Source organism: Pyrus communis, chromosome 16 (assembly GCF_041283825.1).
Source record: "Pyrus communis isolate YQ-2024b chromosome 16, ASM4128382v1, whole genome shotgun sequence".
Lineage (NCBI taxonomy): Eukaryota > Viridiplantae > Streptophyta > Magnoliopsida > Rosales > Rosaceae > Pyrus > Pyrus communis.
The window spans coordinates 5,896,603-5,922,727 of record NC_142580.1 but is presented as its reverse complement, the minus strand read 5'-3'; the positions used below and the strand labels follow the sequence as shown (position 1 = coordinate 5,922,727).

The 26,125-nt window shown below is 37.7% G+C and overlaps 4 protein-coding genes across 6 annotated transcripts; 2 read left to right on the top strand and 2 right to left on the bottom strand.

Moving 5' to 3' along the window:
- Positions 1-1,286: 1,286 nt before the first annotated feature.
- Positions 1,287-3,591, bottom strand: LOC137731962 (uncharacterized). Its single transcript, XM_068471232.2, has one exon. The coding sequence runs from the start codon at positions 3,430-3,432 to the stop codon at positions 1,564-1,566; it is 1,869 nt and encodes a 622-aa protein (XP_068327333.2). The 5' UTR covers positions 3,433-3,591; the 3' UTR covers positions 1,287-1,563.
- Positions 3,592-9,820: 6,229 nt separating this feature from the next.
- On the top strand, positions 9,821-14,238 carry LOC137732439 (protein DETOXIFICATION 29-like). Of its 3 annotated transcripts, none has more exons than XM_088687930.1 (7): positions 9,821-10,436; positions 10,944-11,485; positions 12,295-12,381; positions 12,982-13,038; positions 13,149-13,506; positions 13,600-13,686; positions 13,776-14,238. In XM_088687930.1, exons 1-7 carry the CDS (start codon positions 10,062-10,064, stop codon positions 13,935-13,937), a joined length of 1,668 nt encoding a protein of 555 aa, XP_088544056.1. In that variant the 5' UTR covers positions 9,821-10,061; the 3' UTR covers positions 13,938-14,238. The 3 variants fall into 3 exon arrangements, with proteins under 3 accessions (XP_088544056.1, XP_068327847.2, XP_088544058.1); XM_068471746.2 differs by having other exon boundaries at positions 10,011-10,388; XM_088687932.1 differs by having other exon boundaries at positions 10,351-10,476.
- Positions 14,239-18,814: 4,576 nt separating this feature from the next.
- On the top strand, positions 18,815-24,602 carry LOC137731422 (protein DETOXIFICATION 29). Its single transcript, XM_088687933.1, has 7 exons — positions 18,815-20,377; positions 20,653-21,194; positions 22,914-23,000; positions 23,452-23,508; positions 23,610-23,967; positions 24,060-24,146; positions 24,236-24,602. The coding sequence occupies exons 1-7, from the start codon at positions 20,096-20,098 to the stop codon at positions 24,389-24,391; spliced, it is 1,569 nt and encodes a 522-aa protein (XP_088544059.1). The 5' UTR covers positions 18,815-20,095; the 3' UTR covers positions 24,392-24,602.
- Positions 24,603-25,068: 466 nt separating this feature from the next.
- On the bottom strand, positions 25,069-25,747 carry LOC137730734 (large ribosomal subunit protein uL15x). Its single transcript, XM_068469692.2, has one exon. It carries the CDS (start codon positions 25,655-25,657, stop codon positions 25,217-25,219), a length of 441 nt encoding a protein of 146 aa, XP_068325793.1. The 5' UTR covers positions 25,658-25,747; the 3' UTR covers positions 25,069-25,216.
- Between the last annotated feature and the right edge of the window lie 378 nt (positions 25,748-26,125).

Below are 26,125 nucleotides of genomic sequence, written 5' to 3'. Positions count from 1 at the left end.
GTAGGAAAATAAAACACAAGTCTTCATTCTTTTGAATTTGTTCAATCAACTAAGTTTTAATCTAGTGTTCCTCACTATGATGAAAGAAGTCTCAAGTTCAATTTCTTCCTCTAATGCTATAAAAAGAAAATGGCAATAGTAAGAATTATCACTTTTGCAGAAATAATCATGTATCGTTGTGTCATCATCATGTGATCGTTATTAAATAATGATCATTTCTACAATCAAATGTCAAGAAATGATCATTCATGCTAATTGCCAAAAGAAAATTGTTCCAAAACAAAAATAAAACCCTAATTGGAAAAGTAGGATTAGGATAGTGGCTAAGTGGGCTTATTCCAAGATGTGCATTTCAAACACTGTGGGCCTGCTTGAACTCAAGCCCAACCTCAAATAGTCACCAACCCACCAATCGTTAGAGTGCACTACGTATTGGCCCATAGTCGATTTCCATTTTTTTAGTAAAATAAAAAAATAAGGATTAATCCTGGACCAATCCGTAGATGCCCCAAAATAGTTTGGGTTAAGTCGAATTCCTACTGAAAATGTAAACCATTATTTGGTATTTTTGTTTGTATGAGATAGTTGCAAGTAAATTAGAGTTGACCTCAAAATTTGGCTCTTATTTTGTGAGGGGCAAAAGAATGCTCATGTTGTATGGTTCAAATTGCTCTGTGCTTATCATGCCAGTTTGTTCCGGGGACGACAGACCATGAGGCCGATGATTATGCATAACAGACCCAAGCAACTGTGGGCCATTGTTCTATATCCGGATTCGAACCCTACACATTGAACAATTGACTTGTTCACGAGGGGAATTTTGGCATGACTATCTGGCTAGAATAACTCGAACACTCTGTGCGATCAACATGATCACGGAGTTCCAATGCCCAATTTGCCGATTCACTAATTTTGAACGGCCAGATTCCGGTGCATCAAGAACACCATCCATGTGACATCCCACACCGTCCAGGAGAGTGATCCTTAAATGTATATTCCATCCCTACCTAGCATGAGGCTTTTTGGGAGCTCACTGGCTTCGGGTTCCGTAGGAACTCCGAAGTTAAGCGAGAAGAGGGCTAGAGCAATCCCATGATGGGTGACCCACTGGGAAGTTGCTCGTGAGTTCCCAAAAACAAAACCGTGAGGGAATGGTAAGCCCAAAGCGGACAATATCGTGCTACGGTGGTGGAGCGGGCCCGGGAAGTGATCCGCCCCGGGCCGGGATGTGACAATCCATAGTTTCAAGCACGTCGAAACTCTGAGAGATAAAATAGAGAGGACCCTAAACCCTAAACCCTTTTTCATATAAACAAGTCATCCACATCCACTATAATGTTAAAAAACTAATAAGTAATTTGAACCAATTTACACTATCAAACTATTGCATTTGCATCCCTGCATTTACTATTTGCACTTTTTATCTTAAAATTCAACGATCTTTCTGTGAGCCCTGTGTTCCTTCCATTCGAAAAGTATCAAACTGATGATCCTACTACCACTGCACAGCACGATCATATCACGCAAAAAAGGTATCGGTCTTCTACCTTCGAGAATTTGTACTCACGGCACAAATGTCAACATTTGCGAGTGACCTCCAGTGTGGTACAGATTGAGGTGATATATCGCCTTGGACACCAACTCTCTCAACTCGGGATGTTGGGGCAGTACACTGCGCTCGGCCCCTTCAAGGGCAGTCAACACCCTAGTCGGTTCCAAAGAGTTGGTATTGCCAGAGTGTAATGCAAGGTAGCAAAGGAGAACCAACCCGTGTAGCTGCGAGTGCTCGTTGCCTCTAAGCAGTTTCATCAGAGGCAGAATAGCATTGAACTCAATTATTGTCTTCGAATGCTCCATACAGATAAAATTATCGGGACAAGCAAACTTCCCGAGTGAAATTGCTGCTTCCGTAGCCATGTCTAGATCTTTGTGACTAAGTTGAGTCACTAGCGGACCAATGACCCAGGTCTCTCGAGCAGGGAATGTCCTGGCCAACGAACCAATCGATTTAATGGCAGGTATTTGCAATGTTGGGCTATCCACCTCTTTGATCAGTCTCAAGAGCTGATCCACAACTGCCTTGGCAGCCGGCGAATTGGTCTTGAATGCAGCTCGTCTAAGGTCGGCATCGGATTCAGCTGCGGCTGATATCTCCATTATAGTCATCAAACAGTTGTATTGCAACTCGCCCTGCTCCTTCTCCACCAACTTGGCCAAACAAAGCAGACCTTTGGTCTCGGTTATCCTCCTACTATTCAAAACACTGCCTCTAGCAAGCATCCACAACGCGTCGGCACAGCTAACTTTCAGCTGAAGCTTTACGTTGGGCTTCTCATTCTCCCTCTCCTTCCTATAATGCCCGCCTTGACTACTACCCTCCGAATAATAAGAATACGAAGAACTTGAATACGTATTTGAATAATTACAGTCACGACTACTGCTACTGCTACTCGGTTTCGGTTTTGCTAATGTGCTCTTCTCCATTTCCTTACTAATCTGAATCAGAGAGTGAATGCTTTGCTTACCCAATTGACGATTATTCTGATCCTCCCCGAACGTCTCGAACGACAGCAGCGTCACCAGCGGCCTGATCACATTCTCTCTGGCAAAATCCTCCTGGGCAATGCTGTCATGCTCCGCCATTCGCGCCACCAGGGTCGCCACCCGGCTCTGAACCCTCATCGGCGAGTCACCCAGAACTTGCACAATAATGGGCACCCCAACCTCGTTCACAATAGTCCTCACCTTCTCCTGATCACACGCCAGATTATACAGCGCCATAGCCGCTGCAATTTGGGCATCCGGCGACGAGCCCTCTTTCAACAGTTTCAGCAGCGGCGAGACTCCGCCTTCGTCGACGATAATCTTCTTGTTCCTGTCGTTGTCCTCCGCCAGCGAGGCGAGCTCGTTGGCGGCCTCGATACGAAACGGCAGCTGACCCATTTGGACGGTGGCGATGAATGACCAGACCCACGAGAGAATCGGGTCGTTGCTGGCAATCGGGGCCAGGGAGAGTTCAATTCCGTTGTTGCCCGCGGTGTCTGGGTCGAGTATGCTCAGCAGCCACTTCATGTCGCCGACGGAGGACTCGAGGAAGTTGAAGAGCTTCCGGAAGTCGGTGGCCCTCGTGATCGTAACGACACGTCGTAGGACGCTCCGGCGCTTGCACTTGCGCACCAGGGTTAGGGCCCGCTCCAAATTCTTCGACACCTCGGCGACGACGCACCGAATCGGACGCTCGTACAGAACCGGCGCCGACGTCGCGAACCGGACCACGGTTCGGAGATTTTGCGAGAGGCGATCCACCTGCTTCCCGACCTCGGAGCACTCCAGCTTGAACGACTTTGCCTCGTCGACGGCGGTCCGAACCCGCTCCGACAGCAGAATCGGGTACGACAATTCGTCATCGATTCGCCTCTCCTCCGAAGCCATCGCCCACTTGGATTTCTACTGTTTTTGTTTTTCTGAGGCCGAGTCAACTGAGTCGACGACGAGTCAGCGGACGAGTTAAAAAAGCGTGGGAAGTAAAAGGGTAAGGATTTTTTGTCCGTTTTATTCTCCTTGGCGTGTTTGCGTGCGGGTTTGATGACTGCTCTATACCGATGAAATTCTCTTTTTTTTTTTTTTTTGGTGGGAGTGTATATCCACTCCCCGGAAAGGCGCGTGGATTGGAAATTCGGGGTGAGCCGAGTCAGTTAGTCTTTTCTGTAACCGTTTGTTACATTGCTTTGTACTTTTTATGTTTTAATTTACATTTTCAATGAAGCGTGTGGGGTCCAGTTGGAGTGGGGAGTGTTTAGTAAACGCGGAGTTTGGAGCGTGGATTAGGAGATTTTTTAAACTGTTGACTTCAATTTCCATTTCGAGACTCTCCATTTCTCCTCACGCTGAATTCATTCTTTGAACTGAGTCAACTACTTAAAATGCTAAAGTTGCCAATATATCAATAAAAAAATATACATGGCGATGAGTTAATTAAAAGAAAAACTAACGAAAAGTTAAAAAAAAATTTAATTTTAATCAGTAAAGATGTGGTGAATAGTACCATAAAAATGTAAAAATATGATTTTTCATTAGAAATGAACAGTATCGGAAATATTTAGTTAAAACTTCCTTAATTGAAAGGAAAACTTTATGCAATCAAATTCATTTAATAATGTTTTATTTGATTTGATGAAATATATAATAAATATTGTTTTGTGTTCTAGTATTTGATTAGATTTTTTCTGAAAGTCAACCCCGTATTTCGAGCACCACATTATGTATTTAAGGGGCGATATAAACGAAGTTGAACCATATTATTGCTAGCATCTTGTTAGGTTTAGCTCATCCCTCTCCTTTTGTATAGATAATATTGTTTGTTAAAAAAATAAAGCGACAAAGACGTTTATGATTAGCGGATCATCGTCTACCTTTAAAATAATTAGGTGCTCATAACCACGCCACATTATATTAAAATCGTATATAGATTTGTTTTTTTTTTTTGAACAAATGATATTATCTACACTAGAGGGTAGGGGAATGAGCTAAGTTTAACACTACGTTAACCATAATAATGTGGTTAAAACCTCACTTACAAGTAAAAAGGAATACCACTAAACTGTAGTACTAAGTGCCAAATATATGAACAGCTTAAAAAGCCATTATTTGAATACGGATGGGTACGTAGAATCTCTTCCTTTGATTCGTAGGTACGTCGTCCTTACAGAGCTTGGCGAGTAACCCGTTCTGAATAGGTTTTGCGGCCATCCCATTGTCCTTGAGGTCCAAATCGCATGTGCTCGGAGGGACATCCACCGCGCGGCTGCATTACAAATAATAAGGTCAATCAGAATCATGAACCTTTTATCAAATCTCCGTGTACACTTTGGAGGTAGCAGCTCAGAAGTATCAGAGGTGCAAATTCATGCAAATATATATGCCTTTGATCCCATTAAGTACTGATTTCAAGTTTTACACTATCGATAGTAGAGTTGGTTTCGGCTTGGTAACCAAACTGAAAATGCCAAACAAAAAATCGAATCGAAATTTCAATTAATTAAAAAATCAAATCCAAAATAAACCGAAATTTTGGATTGGATTTTGTTTGTTAGGCCAAATCTTTGGGGCTCTCCCAATTTTAGCCCATATTTAAGTGACCATTTGGTGTAATTTTTATGTGAGTTTTGGATTTGACTCATTTGAGTATGAAATTTTATGTAACTTCAAAATTTAAATGGCACAATAAGTTGAGTTCAAGTTGAAAGTTGAAACAAAAAGCAACTAGTTAATGAGACGAGAGGGAGAGGGAATGAGTCGAGGGGGAGACATAGAGAATGAGTCGAGAGGAAAGAGGGAGAATGACTGAATGAATTTGTCTTTATCAACCAATTATCCCAATAAAATACACTAATATATTATATATTTTTAATAATAATAAATTTTGGTTCGGTTTGGTAAAGCCGAACTGAAAAGTTCGATAATTGTCGGTTCCAGTAATTTCGGTTTCGGTTAATTCGGTTTTGGCATGCGGTTCATAAAATTCCAGCCCTAGTCGACAGCATCATATGTTGAATATAACTGTCCTAGGAAAGAGGTATAAGGTAACAAAATATAAAGACAAGTCAACAATTACGAAGATTACGAAGAAGTTGAACAAAAACAATAAATTGCGTACCATGAGTGTAAAGCCAGTCTTCCGGTCGAGGAATGCGTGTCACTCCAAATACATACATGTACCATTTGGGCATCAATCAGATCATAGAAGTCTTAAGCGAACAAACACTGGAATTCGAATCACAGCAAGGCAAGGCTATTTGATCCCTCGAATCGCTTGCAATAGCTATCGATATAAACAACGAAAGTGCTGATGCACGGGTGCAGATAAGTCAGGGTGCAATAGTTGTACCATACTTTCGGGTTTCTCCTGGTTGCAGTGCACCTACGCTTAGTATTCCTGTAAGTTTCACCTCAGCTTCAATATGCCCATCCTACAGAACGAGAAAGTCGATAAGCATCACCATCACTTTATTTGCTCATCTCAAGCAACAAAATCATACCCAAAAGAAAGGGAGTAGGGTAGTGTTGGAACAAATCTTATTCTAACATTAACCCTAGACCACAATCAGACATAAGGGTCGAAGACAAACCTGTCGAAGCAGCCATAGTAGCACCATATCAGTAGTTTCAGGAGAACGCACTTGTGCAGCATAACTGTCGAAGCCATCGTGGTTGTCAAAGAACTCTTCTACTCACTTAGAGACCTTTATATTCTAATGGTGATAGACCCCTTGAACGTAGAACACTTTCTCTATGAGCAGGGAATTCATTTTATATAGATGCAATGGTAGCCAACTTCCATCTATCGTAGGAGGTTGGTTATTCACCCGTTGCACCCAATCCCAACCGTGTATGGAGCAGTTGTGATTAGTGCTTATTTTCAAACGCACGTTGGAAGTGTATTCCTCAATTATAGGATATAGCTTTACACGTATTCAAACTCTATTTGATTTGTATTACCAACCTATTACTTCTCCTTTATCCTAACTAGTTGAGTCCACATAGGATTCTTACAGGTAGGTCAACTGGAGAAGAAGCACACAGATCGTCTAACTTCTGCTATAAACCTTTTCTCCAATCCTGATGCTTCCATAAGATTCCGTGATCCTCCTCATGCAAGCAAACACAATTTTCAATTGTTTCAACACCTGCGGTGAAATTTGTAAAGTTCGCATCAAAGTACTTGATATAGCCTAAACGATCGCAACCTCCGGCCTCGACTTACCGTCAATATATGCGACGGAATAGATAACCGAGCCTTACTTGGAGGTAAAACCAACTCGGAAATTCCACTGCCAACCAGAAATAAAAAGAGAAAACGAACCAACATGACATGCTGATGTGAGACAATCCAATGGTGCAGTTCCAAAAAATAAGCAAGTATATTCTGACATAATTACTTGACGAAAAACCTAACACAAGGATAACGTACAGTGGAAGAAAATCAAACTAAAGGTATGAATGCGAGACGCCATTATTTTATGTTGTTTTGTTTTAATTAAGCTGATTAGTGAAATGGGCTTTCAGCCTTTTCTGTATGATGTATCTGGGCTGGGCCTATTTTTATGTTCACTAGCGTGCCTTGCTGAATGCTCAAATGAGGTTCCAGCTGAACACCGATTACACAAACTTAACAAAAAAAAAAAAGCAAATGACAGCGTACGTGTTACGTGCTTGTTCAGATTTGATTTGGATTCGCCCCAAGTGACATGAAAAATTATGGGCGTGACAATTATTGTACATTTAGAATTTAAGACACACCATACATTTACAAGATGAACAAATTTTTAAGTGCAAACGAATCTTGTGATTGTGTTAGTACATTAAAAAATCACCTGACTTCTCGTATTTTGATCCCATCATTATATAATATTATACCATTGAATTAGAATATCATACGCCTATGTTTTAAATTTTTTTGATACGATATTTTCATGAAAATATAAAAAAATCAAAGAAATATATGAAAATGGGGGGTAAAGTTTAAACTTCATCTTATATCGCATAAACTCTTAAGTTTAGGTTAAAATCGATAGATATCATCGATATTTATGACGTATCTGTTAAATATCGACGAAATTCTTATATTTTGTCCAAATCAATGTTTTGGAATCCTAAAGTTTTTTTATTTATTTTTAAATTATCATTATTTCTATCGAAATCAACCAATATCGATATTTTGATATATTTGTCGATATTTCTATAAATTTGTATATTGATTCTTTTGCCGATATCGATATTTTAAATACTAATCATAAATAACGTTAAGATGTTTCATATAAATCATTTTACATGACAGAGTTAGTATTCTGGGATATCATTGATTGTCAGCTGCTGTTAAAAGTACGAACAGCAATGATGTGTATATCGATCAAATCATCTAGGACATTGGAGAAAGTGGCCACTCATAATCTAGCAGCCAAATCGATCAAATCAAAAGAAAGCTGTGGAACTAGCTCCGTGTTGTCTTCCCACCCAGATCCAGATGGTCCTAAAATAGTTAACGGGGACAAACAAACAAGACAGTCCCAGTGCAGGCACACGTCAATTTTAACCAGTTCAACGAAAAATACATCATCATAGTCTTCGAGAGCTGAAATTTTGAAAGTGGGGAGTGATTTTTTTGACAATATTTTTCGTTTCTGCATGGTCTTTTGTAATTTTAATAAGATTTTAAAAGACGTTAGGTGCTAATCGAATGACGAATTAAGACTTATCGTTTAGGTAGGATTTAGACGGACTAGATGAAATTTAAATAAATTTATTATATATATGTATGTATGTATGTATGTATATATATAGATATATGTATAAGTACCTATTTATATTTAAAAAACACATAATTGTATTATGATACATATAAATTGCAAAATAAAATGATATATATATTATAAAGTGTTAGAACATATTGAAAACACGGGGTACAATCGTATAATGAGTGTTCATCCAAATATCTAACAGGAGTCTTACATTTTATAATTGACAAAATAAAATACAAAAGTTAAAGATTTTTGTCTAACTGATAGTCACAACCTATGCGGGTTTAGGCGGGTTAAGTGGGTGCCCATGCAGGCTAGGCGAATGTCTAAGTGGGTCTGATCGCACTTTCTTAATTTCAAACGCTTAAGAACTAATCGAGGCAGTGATCAACTATCTAGCACTTAAGCAAAACCTAGACGACGCTAGGCATAAGTTTTTAGAACAGATGGGTCATACAAACAAATAGATTACTTTCAAAACCACTTGGCCCTGACAGATTTTCAAATTTCAATAGAGCATCTGATCTTCTGCGCACTACATGCTCCACAAATGCAAATAGAATGACAGAGTATATGATTCCCTCTAACCATAAGGGCTAATAGAGAGAATATGATCCCCCAGCAGCATCTAGCATTTGTATTACATTGGCCGATCTATGCCAGAACTTGTCATAATTCAATTATTCCAAACCCTACTTCTTGTTGTTCTATATAACAGACTTAATTACAAACAAATGCATATTTGGTTATCTCATTTATGAGAGTCAAACTCTAACATTGTCTAATAACCAACTAAAAACACTACCGGACTTGACTAAATCTAGTTGTTTGTGGTTGTTGATTTTTCCTTACTATGACCATCTGGGCTATATTTGAGTGAGAGGCTTCCAAGTCTCAAGGAAGGAGAGGAGTCATGAATTTATGTGTGGGAGGGCCAACATAGAAACAAAAAACAAATCATTAACCTTAAAAATGTATGGTAAAAATTTGAAAGACAGAAAATGATTATATGTTTAATCATGTACCAAAATAAAGATTGCATCTGAAATTAACCAAAGTTTGGAGGCGAATCTATGGCACCAATTTTTTTCACACGTTTGGAGTTCATTCCGTAATATATTTAATGATCCGAACTGTCTATCTTTTAGAACATCATTTATAAATCATCCGAAAATTAGACAAATCCAAAACCATTTAGACATTTTATAGTGAAGAAAATGGGCAAATACGATTTTACAAAGAAATAATAAGCCCTTAATCCAATGGTTATACAATTTTATATTTGAATGATTTTGGTAGACACGATCTTTAAAAGAATATCTAAAAGGTAGAAGGTTTGAACCCTTAAATAAAGTACTAATTGGACCCCACAAAAATATGCGTAAAAAATATTATATAAAAAGTGATGCCACCAATCTGCCTTCCAAAATTTTTAATGTAAACATCTTTCACAAACTCACATATCTTATGCAAACGAAAAAAAAAAACACTTCATATTGGATTAAACACAAGAAAGAAAAGTTACAAGCAATGAATTTCATTTCTTTCAGACACGTAATTAAGTTCACGTTTCTAATGCCCACAAGCGCCTGTATTGTATAGAGATGTAAACCAAAGACGAAGAGTACATAACCCCAACCTTTTATGTCTTATGGAGGGCCACAAGCATTATTCTTCTACGAAATCATTTCCTAAAACTTACGGTTTAGCTTTGGCTCCATCAGTGATTAAGACTAAGCAACATTACTCGAAGATATTATATATATGTGGGATGCCGAATTTGATTCCAACAATATATATAGAGCTAAAGCTAGCATATATTATAATATGATATCAGGCAGGTGGTGGTGTCTGTGCTTGCCGACCACATCCCCGATGGCAATTGTCCAAGAGGATGATCTGGTGGTGGTGCATGCCGGCGACATCCCTCCCATCGTCAGCTTCCGCGGCTTCTCCCACCAGTTCTACAAAGAAACCAAAAAGCTATGGTACCTCGCTGGCCCAGCCATCTTCACTTCCTTTAGCCAATATTCCATCGGCGCCATCACACAGATCTTTGCCGGCCATGTGGGCACCTTAGAGCTTGCCACCGTATCTGTCGAAAACTCTGTCATAGCCGGTTTCTCTTTCGGTTTTATGGTTCTTACCCTCACCATGCATCCATTACACCATATTCAATGTGTGTATATATATATATATATATATTTGGAATTGTTATTAACACTTCAAAAAATTTATTTTATATTTATTGGGCATTCAAAAAAATTTATTTTGCCCTTCATACTTTCTATGATTAAAAAAAATACACTTGTAGATTGTGTAGAATGAGATTTTTAAAATGCTAATGACAATTCTCATATTTCTTCTATTTTGTTGAATATATACTTATAAAATACTAATCACATACCAATTATGATAAATTTACAATATAACATTAGGATACTGCTAAGGAGACCAAATTTTTAAACCAAATTAGGTGTCACTAATAGAAAATAAACGCGTTAATCAATAGTTAAGTACTAATATAATCATCAACAATCATTCATTTGATTTTAAAGGTCTCCCTACGATTACCGTCGTGTAAAATTATCTCATCTATTTTTTATTAAAAAACATATTGACTTGTATATTGAAATTTTATTGAAGTATGGCATGGGGAGTGCGCTTGAGACGTTGTGCGGGCAAGCGTTCGGAGCAGGGCAGCTGGACATGTTAGGAATCTACATGCAGAGGTCGTGGGTGATCCTCAACGCCACCGCCGTACTGCTCTCCTTTCTTTACATTTTTGCAGAGCAACTACTCAAAATGATAGGGCAGACCGACGACATATCGAAGGCGGCGGGACAGTTCGCGATATGGATGATACCACAACTGTTCGCCTACGCCATGAACTTCCCGCTAGCCAAGTTCTTGCAGTCGCAGAGCAAGATCATGGTCATGGCAGCGATATCCGCAGGGGCTTTGGTCTTGCACACGTTGTTCAGCTGGCTTTTGATGTTCAAACTCGGGTGGGGACTGGTGGGCGCCGCCGTCGTGCTCAACGCGTCCTGGTGGTTCATAGTTTTGGCTCAGTTGATTTATATATTTTCTGGGACATGTGGTCGAGCTTGGGTTGGGTTCTCGTTGAAGGCCTTTCATAATCTTTGGGATTTTGTTAAGTTGTCTATGGCTTCTGGAATCATGCTCTGGTAGACTAGCTAAACTCAATTCTAAATTATTTTTGACAGTTATTTCAAAATGCTGAGACATATTAATTTTTCATAAAAAATAAAGGAGAAAGGTGTGGTTCCTGAAGGTTGAGGAGGAGTTCCTCCTCAATTTACTTAGTGGCAGATTCCCAGAACTTCATGTTTATGATCAAAATTGTTCATATTATAAATCATTATGTAAAAATTATTTATACAAAAAATCAATTAAAACAAAAATTGTTTAATAAATTAATTATAGCAAATAAATAGACAATTCGTAATAAATTTTTGTTACTACAAGGATGATTCGAATTTAAATGCAAAAAATATGCATTTCTCTCTAACTAACTCTATTATGCTTACGTTTGCAAATCTCATATAAAGTTGTTAGTCAAAGGTTGAGATCATGATTGACGTAGCATTATGGCTAAGCTATACGTGTTTAGTGTCAAATTGACCTTTCTCTTTTTGGTATTACATTGAACATAGTGTGTGTGTGTGTATATATGTATATGTATATGTATATATATAGAGGTATATATCAAAAACATTGAATATCGATTCTTGTCCAATTGCTCTTTTTGTTTTGTAAAGAAATGTTATTTCCATTATTTGTATGCAAAATATTATTTCCAAAGTTAAATGCTCTTTCAGGAATAATGTAAAACTTTTTTGCACAAATTTTATTCATGATACTATATTATATATGTAATCAACCCTAAAAGCAATAATTTGTGGTATAATTTATATTCAAGGGTTTTACAAATTGAATAAGCTCATTTGATTTTATTTTGTTAAATCTTGTGCAGTTTGGAATGTTGGTACTTTATGGCACTAGTTCTTTTTGCTGGGTATCTGAAGAATGCAAGGGTTTCTGTGGATGGCATGTCCATATGGTGAGTGGTTTTTTCTTCTGCTATTTTGTTACGCATTCGGGTTAGTTTTAAGACACATTGGCAAGCCTTGTTTGCATGGCATATAGGGTAAAAATATAGAAATCTTGAACTATGTTTTGAAACTTTTGAGATAACACCAACTCCAAAAATTCCGAGAACTCCAAACATTTTGATTAATTCACAATTAGAAAGAAATTTTGTTTCAGAAATTTAACAGATTAGAATCGGAGATCATGCTCTCGATTCCATCATTTTGAAATCACCCCGTACCGGGACTCTTAGAAATAGATGGATCAATCACCAGCAAAAATCCCAATTAGGACCTGCATATTGTAAGCATTATGTAAATTCTTTAAGCAAGTGCATATCCAAGAAAATGAGAGATCTAAAGAAGTTCTGAATCCGAATCCTCTTTCCCTAGCCCAATCAGCGAGTCGGGAGCGCTAAAAAGTTACATTGGCTCAACCGAAATGTGGTGAAACGTACTTGGTGCATAAACATATTTCTTTTTTGTTTTAATATTTCTTCAGGTTTTTTTTTTTTTTTTTTTCCTGGCCAAATGTTTGTTTTTGGTATATGCGCTGTTCATTAATTATGCAGTTTGAACATATTCGGATGGACGCTCATGGCAGCTCTTGGCATGACCACAGCTATAAGGTCAGTCGTTCAGTCCCACATCCATACTAATACATATCAAACCGATCTTCCTAACTTCAGAAGAAACATAAAAAATCTTAATATGAAATGCAACCTTTATCACTTTGTAGTGTGAGAGTGTCTAATGAACTAGGCGCAGCTCACCCAAGAACGGCAAAGTTCTCGTTAGTAGTGGCCGTGGTGACTTCGTTTTTGCTCGGCGTTGCTCTCTCACTAGCACTCATCATCACCCGGGACATATATCCGTCTTTGTTTTCAAGCGATCCGGAGGTGAAAGCTCTCGTGAAGCATCTCACCCCATTGCTGGCGACGTGCATTGTTATAAACAGCATTCAACCAGTTCTCTCCGGGGTCGCCATTGGAGCAGGGTGGCAAGCTGTAGTGGGTTATGTGAACATAGTATGCTACTATGCATTTGGGGTTCCCTTGGGCCTAATCATGGGTTACAAGCTTCACGGGGGTTCGAAGGTGAGCTTTCGCAAAATGACCTAACCAACAGCTGCTTCCGTTCTAGTTTTTATATTTCAAGTGGTAAAGTAAATATATATTGATCATTTCCAGGGTATTTGGACCGGAATGCTGTTGGGGACAGTCCTTCAAACTGGTATCCTTTTTTCGATGATTTGTAAAACCAGCTGGAACAAAGAGGTAGCGGTGGTGGTTGATCGATATCGAATATTCTGGTCTGTCCAATAATAAAAACATAAGCTGAGACGTAATCTGTAATAATATTGCAGGCATCCATAGCTGAAGACAGGATAAGGAAATGGGGAGGGCAAATAGAATCGAAAGAGAACAGAGGAGGCTATACAGATTCACAAAACAACAACGGTGGTCATAAAGATTTGGATAAGAACGGAGACCATACAGATTTGAAAGAAAACGGCATAGAAAATTGAAGTTAGAAGATCAAACAACATTCAGAAATTGATAAGGATCACTCGCTCAATCATGAGGAAAGACAAGAGAGTACTTCCCAGAGATTGAGTTATAAATAAAATCGAGTTACGTATATGCCAGCCTCATGCAGTATAAAGAAAGATTGAACTCAAAGAGTGTTAGAGTAAAGGTTGATTTAGGTCTTATCAAGAAGGAGGGCTACAAATGGGGAGAGGTTGTGATTCTGTGAATCCTATATGTCAATGGAAGTCGACAATGAAAACAGTTGATAAATGAAATCTTATGTTAATATTCCTTACAGTTTTATGTCTTTGGATGAACTGGGGCGCCAATATGGCGATAGCCCAAGCATAGCATGTGTTTTGTCCACATGAAATTGTGTGAGGGACTTAATCCAAAAAAAATCGAACTAATAATTTCGGTAAAGGGAAAAAATAATCGAAAAATCGAACCGATTTTTTCGGTTAAGGGAAATTCGGGAAAGCTGAAAAAGTTTCGGTATTCAGTCGGTTTTGGTTAACCAATTTTTGCCTATTGCCTGTCCGATGTCACCAGTCCACCACCCCAAGACGCTAGCCATTTTTATAGATCGAACGTCAATTCTAGTCTGAAGCAGGTGGTGTCCCCAGCTTTTTACAAATTTCTAAAATTAAAATCTACTTTACTAAAAATCCCAAAATTAAAATATGTATTAATATGAAATATATTACCTTGAACGCCGGAGAAAACACACATATGTATGATGTATGAATGCAACTAATTTTGATCGGCCTGATTATGGAGTGGAGCGATAGGAGATTCCACTTCTTAGTTTGGTCGTCAGCTTTTTTATTAATTGATGATATGGTAGGATTAGGCCTGATAAAATAGTCGTGTTCGTGTTATGTTTGTTATCTTAATAGGTCATGTTATATCAAACCCGATATCACAGGAAGTTGTTAATAAGGTTATAACGACCTGATTTATTAATGGGTCGTGTCGTTTTATGTAAGGTTAATGGATCATGTAAGAAATTAACATGTCTAATGTCTGGCAAATGATATTTTATCAGGTTCTTAACAGATGACCCGATAACGACCCGACATGTTAACAAGTTCTTAACAATTGACCCGATAACAACCCAACTCGTTAACAGGTTGAACCAAAAGTTGTTATTTTCATGTCGGTTAACGAATCTTACAAAAAATTGCCAAGCCTAGGTAGGATAGGTCAAAGTTCCTTCATGTCATCAATTAATGGATCATTTTGACAAAAATGGAAAAACCTAACACAAGTATAAAAGTGGTAGAAAATCAAACTATAGGTATGAAGTTGAGAAGCCATTATTTTATGTTGTTTTGTATTTTTTGTTGTTTGTTTGTTTTTTTTAATTTATGTTGTTTTGTTTTGATTAAGCTGATTAGTGAAATGGGCTTTCAGCCTTTATGGAGTATCTGGGCTGGGCCCATTTTTAGTTCACTAGTGCGCCTTGCTAAATGCTCGAATGAACCTAAATAATTGGAAAGTGACATATAAATACGTGAGGCTCCTGCTCAAACCTTGATTAGACAAACTCAACAAAGCAAATGCGTGCTTATTCAGAATTTATTTGGTTGACCCCAAATGACACTAAAAATTATGGACATGACAAATATTGTACACTAAGAATTTTAGAAACCTCATATTCACAAGCTGGACAAACTTTTAAGTGCAGAAGACAGAATCTCATGATAGTAATAGTAGATACAAAAACCACCTGACTTGATTTTGATCCCACCACCTCTTTGTGCCTAGTGCACGCATATGAACGTTCGGATTCAAGAATTTCTTCATAGGCACACCCACACGTCAATAGATCAATTATAAAGATGACTTCTTGACTACTAACTAGCAATGTTTCACGGCTGGAGATATATATATATTATTCCAACCAAAAAATAATAATTCTGAAATTGTTTAATAATGTTGTGTGTGTGGTTATTTTTGGCTAAGCTAAGGTTGCATGAGCTATTCAGTTTATTTGTATTTGGTGGACAGGTTTTAAAATCCAAGTGGGTTGGTATTCATCATAAAATGCATGTAATAGAACAAAGTATACGATGTATACCTTAGTGTCAATAACTATCGTAATGTGTTGAGCGTATAAATTACACGTAAAAAAATAGGGAAGTGTTATTCTCACTCTAAAAATCTCATTTTACTCTTCACAAGTGTATTTTTCTTTCTTAATATAGAAAGTTTGGAGTGTAGAATGAGATTTTTGGAGTGCTAATAACAATTCTCAAAAAATAATGGGCATTTGCAAGTGTTTACAAGAAGTTTATTTCTCTATATATTTCATTGATTTTGTAGACTTTTTCATAATATTAAAGCAGAGCCAACAACACACTTGCTACTACATCACACAACACATGTTGTCCATGTGTTAATTTTCAGTGGCCCATAGGTGATGAAGTGCGTTGGGAGTGTCAATCCCATATAGGAAAATTAAAGAATATTGCATGTCTTAGGAGTTGAGCTACGTTTTATATAACCAATAAATTTTATAGTGAAATCTCAATTTTTTTCAAGTTTAAACTAATGCTTAAATAAAAACATTGGGGGTACACTTTGAACCTTTGCATAAATAATTTTTGAAAACTTGAATTTTCAAATCTAAATTGCTATATTGATCGTATTTTGGAATAATATATTTTTTTCCAATATATCATTTATTTGACATTACAGATGGGGAGATAAATATGTCACTTCAACCATTCTCTTTGAAAAAAATTTCCACATTCCGGTCCATTAGTTGGCCTGGAATTCCACCAACCATGACTTGAAGCCTTTCGATAGCAATTGGAGTGTACGGTGGAAATTACTGGCCGAGTGAGTGGGTTGATTTCAGCAAAACATCACAATTAAAACCCATTAAAACTATATTTTAATTCCTACTTCCACTCACTATAATTTCCACAAGAAACAAGAGCAGGTCTTCACGCTGCACCCACTTAGACACTCCATTAAATTCAGCAGTGGCGAGCGATGCACGAGGGAAGATTTCCGGGTTAATTTTACAGTTTCAGGCATTAACTTGTACGTTATATCTCGGAAATTGAGTTTCGTTTAAAAATAATGTTAAGGAGGTTAAATTTATAAATAAAATTTTGTAAATTAAATGACCTATATATGGATAATTGAATTATTATTTAAGTATTAATAAACGTGATCATCTCTATTGATAACACATCATTTAATTTACAAATTTTATTTACAAATTTAATTTTCATAACGTTACTCTTCTTTTAAGTGTTCATAAAAATAAGCACTATTTAGAAATAATAAAATACATGTAGAATAGTGGAAGAAAGTTTGAGGTCCACTTGGCATCTCGAGGGCAATGTTGATAATTTTATTGCTAATGAGAATAAAATACGTTAAACGAGAAATGCTAAAGACAATCTTTAAAAATGAAACTCTTCATAGAGAATCAATTATCTTATGTTATTTGCATAATATTTTATAATGTTGTTACATAAATTAACGTTAAATTATGAGGTGACAAAAAATTCACAAAAAGTTCCTTTGATATAATCTTCTTAACATTTCTCTTGTTTTTTTTTTTAATTTTTATCCCTCGCATTTCTCTTGTTAAGATAATATTCTAAACATCCTTTTGAAGGTTTGAGTTCCATTGAGAAACTCGGGTCTTCTAAAAGTTGTAGGGACATCCACAAAGAATGGGACTTGGCTGCTGAAAGAATTAGCAATACCCTTTGCTGATCATCAATCACGTGTCCAGCCGTAATTAGTGATTAGCAAGGGATTTTGCTGATTCTCTCTAGAAATTGCATACAACAATAATGTGCCAAAAACCTTTACTTTCAATTTGTGTAATCATACATGATAGAAAGAAATTGCATCCAACAATGAAGTGTCGACAACATTTACTTTCAATTCGCGTAATCATAACATGACAGCAAGATTAATGATTGTACCATCCTATGTTCCAATCACATTGAAAAATATCTCCACGTGATGGGAGAGTCGGGCTAGACTCATTTTTTGGACAAGTCCGACTAGCATTCCTCTTGTAAATTATGCAATGTCTCGCTAATAATAAAAAAACACGTTGATTAACCTAGAAATAATAATTTAATCATCAATAACAATATCATATAATTTTAAAACATAATTTAAATAAATAATATATGATTTACAAAGTATAATTTAAATAGATTATTTCCCTTATATTTTGGAGATAAAAATCATTTATCTCCTATGAAAGTGAGAGTTGAACAAACAAAAGCAGGCTAATTAAGGGATAATATTTGGGTCCTGACGAGTCAGGACCCAATACACTGATTGTTGCACGTGGCCTAACTAGATAACGACAACTGTTCATTTTAACTCTCTAAACTCATAGCCAAACACCTCTATCTTTCTAACCAAACGTCATATTCTTTCTCGCAAAAAATCTCCAGCCACCGTCCTCTCCCATCCGGTCACTTGCACCATTCACTGTTTGCTCCCACCTGGCCAAATGTCCTTCATTGGAGTTCTTCTCAAACTCCAAAAACAGACCATGATACCAAATCGATGACAAATCCTCCGTTGACAACATTCATGTCTCTTCCTCCTGTCTCTTTCCTTCGTCGACCCCAACCCCAATCCACTATTTTTTTTTTTAAGGAAAATTAATGAAAAGGGCTTGAAAACTTTGAGTTTTAATGATAAGAACAAAATAAAAGGTAAAGTGAATAGTACTAGGATCGACTTTTTAGTGTAAAAATATGATTTTTCGTTAAAGTGAACAGTACCATGGACTTTTTATTAAAACTCCTTTTTATTTTTATTTTTTTTTTCCCGTGCAACTATGGCAACAAGCAGAGAAAGGTGGCGCGAGTCGCGACTTGTGAGTGGGTAGGTGCAGACAGTGGCGAAGCCATGTGAGGGCAAAGAGTGGCGGCCGCCACTCCCCTCGTCGGAAAACAGGACTGGATTTCCGAGTCCGCTCCTCCTTTCGTCGGAAAACCCACTGGTTCAGTCAGGGGTGGATCTATTAAGGGAACTGGGTGGTCCTGGGACCACCCAAGTCTGGGCACAAAGTGAAGGATAAGAGGAGCGGGGCTGCAGAGTTCTGGTATTCTGCAAATCAGAAGAAGGAAGAAGAAGACTATTTATCATTTAAGTAAAACGGTGTGTTTTACATAGGGCTTGGGTTTGAAAACATCCTTTAGTAAAACGGTACGTTTGGTGCACTTCTTTAATATATAGTTTTCACAAATTTTTGTTTTTTTTTTTTGAAAAAACAAAAACAAAACGGTTCAAATTTGAAACAGAGAACCATTTCTTATCCCCACCCCACCCCACCCACCGAGGGCCACCCACCAGCACAACACTAGTCTCCTCTCTAGTGTCCACATATCAAATAGTTCAATTTCAATATTGCATGATTTCAATCATATACATATGTTTTTGCTCTAGTTGACAATAAATCTATCATGACGCATTTTTTAGTATGAAATCTCGTTGGGGACATATTTAGTCTTTGTAATTTGTAATGTTGTGTGTACGAAGATTGTGAATGAAAAGTTGTTTATTGTTTAATTTTTTCAATATTATTTTTCGTTTAATAATTTTTTGGAACTTTAGATTTGGATCACCCAATCTTACAATCCTGGATCCGCCATTGGGTTTAGTGGTTCAGAGCTCATTGCGGTCCGATGATGTGTGGGTTCTGCTCCACGCAGCAGTAGACTTCGTCCCTCCCCCTGTCAATTTCTGGCTTCGCCACTGGGTGCAGACGTCCTTCCATGGCTAAAGAGAGGGTTGGATTATGAGTGGGCAAGGCTGGGTTCGATGGAAGATGTTTTGGCGCAGGGGAGGGCTTAGCGGAGGAGAGGTTTTTGCGGACGAGATCTACGGCAGACAGCAACATAGTCTTAGGAGGAGAGATTGGCTGTTTGGTTATGGGTGCAATGTTAGAGTTGTTTGTTTGGTCATAAATTTAGCAAGAGTTTTGGTTGACATGTGTCTTTTATTTATTGGTAATCAGTAAAACTATACACTAACTAGTCAGTGTCTAATTATTGTCCCTAATTAAGCAGCACCACTCAAAAATATCATATATACCAAACAAAAGTTAGCATATATTATAATACAATATTAGGCAGGTGGTGGTGTACGTCTCTGCATGCCGACGACATCCCGGATGGCACTTGACCAAGAGGATAATCCGGTAGTGGTGCATGCCGGCGACATCCCTCCCATCCTCAGCTTCCGTGACTTCTCCCGCTTGTTCTACAGAGAAACCAAAACGCTATGGTACCTCGCTGGCCCAGCCATCTTCACTTCCTTAAGCCAATATTCCATCGCCGCCATCACACAGATCTTCGCCGGCCATGTGGGCATCTTAGAGCTTGCAACCGTATCCGTCGCAAACTCTGTCATAACCGGCTTCTCATTTGGTGTTATGGTTCGTACGCTCACCATGCAACCACTACCCTTCAATCATATTCAGCAAATATATAAATATATATATATATATATATATGTGTGTGTGTGTGTGTGTGTGTGTGTGTGTGTGTGTATGTTCCTTCTATCTTGTTGTTGACCATATATTTGCTGATAAAATATTAACCACATTCAATTATTGTAAAGTTACAATATATGGCGTAAAAATATCTCAGTTTCGCCAACTATTTTTTATAAAGAAAAAAAAGTTGACCTGTATATCCAAAATTATTGAAGTTGGGCATGGGGAGCGCGCTTGAGACGTTGTGTGGGCAAGCGTTCGGAGCAGGGCGGCTGGACATGTTAGGAATTTACATGCAGAGGTCGTGGGTGATCCTCAACGCCACCGCCGTACTGCTCTCCTTTTTTCACATCTTTGCACAACAACTACTCAAACTGATTGGGCAGCCCGATGACATATCGAAGGCGGCGGGACGGTTCGCGATATGGATGATACCACAACTGTTTGCCTACGCCATGAACTTCCCGCTAGCCAAGTTCTTGCAGTCGCAGAGCAAGATCATGGTCATGGCAGCGATATCCGCAGTGGCTCTGGTCTTGCACACGTTGTTCAGCTGGCTTTTGATGTTGAAGCTCGGGTGGGGACTGGTGGGCGCCGCCGTCGTGCTCAACGCGTCCTGGTGGTTCATAGTTTTGGCTCAGTTGGTTTATATATTTTCTGGGACATGTGGTCGAGCTTGGGTTGGGTTCTCGTGGAAGGCCTTTCATAATCTTTCGGGTTTTGTTAAGTTGTCTGTGGCTTCTGGAATCATGATCTGGTACTCAAACAGACTTGCTAAACTCAATTCTAAATTATTTTTACGATTATTGCATAATATTGAGTTAAATTATTTTTTATAAAAAAATAATGATAAAGGCTTGGCTCGTCTACATTAAGGAGGAGTCACTCCTTAATTTTTTTTTAGTGGCTATTTAAAACTTTGTGTTTATAATCGGAATTTTTATGTTATAAATTAATATATAAAAATTATTGCTTTTAAATCTAGATCCAAAAACATAGATGGTTTTTAGGAGAGTCCAATTATCTAATTACATGTTTTTATTTCTTTTATACTCATTTTATATTTTTTTAAAATATTAAAAATCAATTAAAATCTTCTAATATTATGCATTTTTCAACTCCAAAAAATCTAATTAATATCTTACAAAAAAAAAAAAAAAACTAATATACTAACATAAATTATCTACAAAACATTGTACCTTAACTCAAGTAACAAATATATGAATATATATTATACCTGTAAGTGAGATATGAAACCTAACTAAAAGGTAGGAAAAACATTATATACCTACAAGCAAGAGACATGAATTTGTGATATGTTGATTATAAAAAAGAATATGTCATATAGATACATAAAAATAATTAACCTGTGATATAGGTTGATTATAAAAATTAAAAATAAAATCTATAAATGGGGTTTAAAGCAGGAGGAAGAACAAGAAATTAAAAAAAAAAAGAAATAATCAAAGAGATAATTAGGAATAAATTTGATTTTTATAATAAATTTTATCATTGAATAGCTAATTATTGATAATTAAATAATTAAATTTAAGGACTTGGACTTATTTTAATAAATTGGACTATTCCTACTATTGGTTAAAAAAATTGGACTTATATCAAGTTTTCCCTTATTTTTTAACAAAAAATCAATTAAAATTAAGGTTGTTTAGTCAATTAATTGTAGCAAACAGATAGAGGGTTTGTAATTTATTTACCGAATCCATCTATTACGCATCGTCTATTTGTTTTTGTACAATTTGATAACCAAACGATCTCATAGTTAATTAATTTTTTGTAGAGATAATTTTTATGTAGTGATTTATAACATGGACGATTTGGATTATAAGCATGAGGTTCCGTGAATTGGCTACATAGTGAATTGAGGAGGAACTCCTCATTCATTGAGGAGCCAAGTTAATTCCAAAATAAAGTTAACTTAATTTTGTGAATAATGGCAAGTGAGGAAAAATATATTCTATACTAAATTGATCTAAGTTATGAGGAGGGTGATTCAAACTTAAGTGCAAAAAAAAAAAACACTACTCTAACTAATTTGAATAAGAATATTTTTATAAACTTATTATTATTAAGGGTGGGGAAAGGGTTGAAACTATTACAACATTTTCACGAACGAAATTTCAAATTTGAAACGCATGGGTAGAAGGCTAACATCCTATCCACAATATATGATATGGGCTGAACTATGAGGGTGATTCGACTTAAATGCAAAAAAAAAAAAAAAAAAAAAAAAAAAAAAAAAAAACTTCTCTAACTTGATTAAATTCTATATCTGCAATCTCATAAAAATTGTTAGTCACAGCTTACGATCCTTATCGAAGTAGCATTATGGCTAAGATTTACACGTTAACTGTAATTTGGAGTCAACATTTTGCCAAATTTTAACTTTTAACCTTTATTCAAGGCCTTTGCTAGTTGAATAAGCTCATGTGATTTTATTTTTTAAAATCTTGTGCAGTTTGGAATATTGGTACTTTATGGCACTAGTTCTTTTTGCTGGGTATCTGAAGAATGCAAAGGTTGCTGTGGATGGCCTATCCATATGGTGAGTGGTTTCTTCTTCTGCTATTTTGTTACGCGTTCGGGTCAGTTTAAGACACACGGTCGTGCCTTGTTTGCATGACGTCTAGGTAAAAATATAGAAGTCTTGAACTATGTTTGGAAACTTTTGAGATAACACCAACTCCAAAAATTCTGCACTCCAAATATTTTGAATAATTCACAATTAGAAAGAAATTTTGATCCACAAATTTAATAAATTAGAATCGGAGATCTTTGAAAAAAAAATGAGAGATCTAATGAAGTTCTGAATCCAAATCCCACTTTCTCCCCAGTCAGCCAGTTGTGGGCATTAAAAAGTCACTCTAGCTCAACCGAAATGTGGCGAAACGTACTTGGTGCATAAACATATTTCTTTTTTTTTTTTTTCAATATTTCTTCAGGGTTTTTTTTTTGGGAAAATATTTCATTTTGATATAGCGCTGTTCATTATGCAGTGTGAGCATATCCGGATGGACGCTCATGGTAGCTTTCGGCATGAACACAGCTATAAGGTCACTCGTTCAGTCCCGCATCCATACTAATACATCAAACTTGCTAACTTCAAAAAGCATAAAAAATCTTAATCTGAAATGCAATCTTTAACACTTTGCAGTGTGAGAGTGTCTAATGAACTAGGCGCATCTCACCCAAGAACGGCAAAGTTTTCGTTAGTAGTGGCCGTGGTGACTTCATTTCTGATCGGCGTTGCCCTCTCGCTAGCACTCATCGTCACCCGGGACATATATCCGTCTTTGTTTTCAAGCGATTCGGAGGTGAAAGCTCTTGTGAAGCAACTCACTCCCTTGCTGGCTACCTGTATTGTTATAAACAACGCTCAAACCGTTCTCTCTGGGGTCGCCGTTGGAGCAGGATGGCAAGCTGTAGTGGGTTATATGAACATGATATGCTACTATGCATTTGGGGTTCCCTTGGGCCTAATCATGGGTTACAAGCTTCATGGGGGTGCAAAGGTGAGTTCGCACTGACCTAACCAACGCCTGCTTCCATTCCAGTTTTTATATTTACTTGAGTGGTAAAGTAAATATATATTGATAACTTCCAGGGTATTTGGATTGGATTGCTGCTGGGGACTGTCCTTCAAACTGGTATCCTTTTTTCGATGATTTGTAAAACCAGCTGGAACAAAGAGGTAACGGTGGTGGTTGATCGATATCGAATATTCTGGTCTGTCCAATGAGAAAAACATAAGCTGAGACGTAATCTGTAATAATATTGCAGGCATCTATAGCTGAAGACAGGATAGGGAAATGGGGAGGGGAAATAGAATCGAAAGAGAACAGAGGGCATACAGATTCACAGAACAACGACGGACATACAGATGTGGAAAAGAACAACGATTTAGGTCTTATCAGGAAGGAGGGCTACATACTGTAAGAAGTAACATAGATCTTGTGAATCCTAATATGGCAATGGAACTCGACAATGAAAACAGTCGATAAATAAAATCGTGTTAAGTATCGCTCAGGTCATGTTCAGGTTTTTCGGTTTTTTTCTTTTTCAGCCCTAATTAGGACACCGTCCCAGTTGCATGTAAGTTGTTCTCCCAAACAGCAGCACTAAAATATATTATTTATTACAGCTCGCATCATATGCTTGTACAGCCTAACAGAACGAACTAATAAATGCAGTTATATGGTGCGTAAGAACATCTGATTTGATAGTTACTAAATACTTAACTGAGTGGATTAACAAGGAGGACAGAAGATCAATTCAATTTTACTCTGCCTCTATAACATCTGTTGAACTTGTAAACCAACCAAGAACACATCACAAATGCAAACGAATGTGAATCTTAAGAGGGTCTAATATGCAAAACAATCATAAATTGTTAAGCAGTCGGATGACCTCTACCCTAAACACACCGGCAAAAAGCATTTCCGGCCATACAACCTGTGCATTGGAGGACTAACAAGATACAGTTGGGACCTACACCCGGCACATATGTTGTCGAAAATAGACGAAATGCACAAATGCAGAAACTCGATTTCACAAGTGCAAGTGGTGTCGAATCAAACATCCACAGCAAAACCAATCATTTTGAAAAGCAGAAATGCATATAACTATCCGCTAATTAAACTTCCAAAATATAACATAAAGTCATAAACTGTAGCTCAGCAGTCTAAACAGAAATTCCAAATCCAAAAGACAAGCAACTTTAATCGAAAACCCTAGTGCTCAAAATTCCAAAACAACCCAAACCTAAGCGGTGAGCACGACGGCACCACCGGCCTCCTTAATCTTCTTCTCGGCGGTCTTGGAGATGAGCTTGGCCTTGACCACGACGGGCTGGTTCTGCGGCAACACGCCCTTGCCGAGGACCTTAAAGAAGCCGTACTGGGTCACGTCGATGAGCGGCGCGTTGTCCTTGGTGGCCTTGTCCTTGGCCTCCTGGGGGAGGAGCGACCAGAGCTTGTCGACGTTCACGATGGGGCAGTAGAACTTGTTACGAAGCTTGTGAAAGTACCTCATACCGACTTTGCCGAAATACCCCGGATGGTACTTGTCGAAGAGGATACGGTGGTGGTGCATGCCTCCGGCGTTACCGCGACCTCCGGGATGCTTTCGGTGCTTGCCAATACGACCGTGACCGGCACTGACATGGCCTCTCTTCTTGCGGTTCTTCTTGAATCGGGTCGTCATTTCTCTCTCTCTCTCTCTCTCTCTGTCTGCGCCTCCTGCTCTCACTCACCTAGCTAGGGTTTCGGCGGCACAGAAGATTGGGGGAGGTAGGGATTTCGGGTATTTATCCGGTGGGAATTCGTGTGGATTTACGCTTTTACCCTGAGGATTGAGGATTCGCGAGGCGTTTCACGTAGGGCTAACTGTGGTATTTTGAAGCCAGCCCATATCTGTACTCTTTGTCATAGCCCAATCATCCGGCCCACACCAGAAATAATTCTAGACCTAAAGAACCCCGCAATGTGAAAATTAATATTTAAGACGTCAAATTCTAAGTAGATTGCCACACAACCAAATTTGAAAGTAGGAAGAAACTTTAACCAATATACAATCCTACGTGAATTGACATATGAAGTTTTTAAAACGGTTTCGGCTCACTTCTAGATTCTATAGAGGCCACACTAAAATCATTGAGTGATTCGCTGTCAT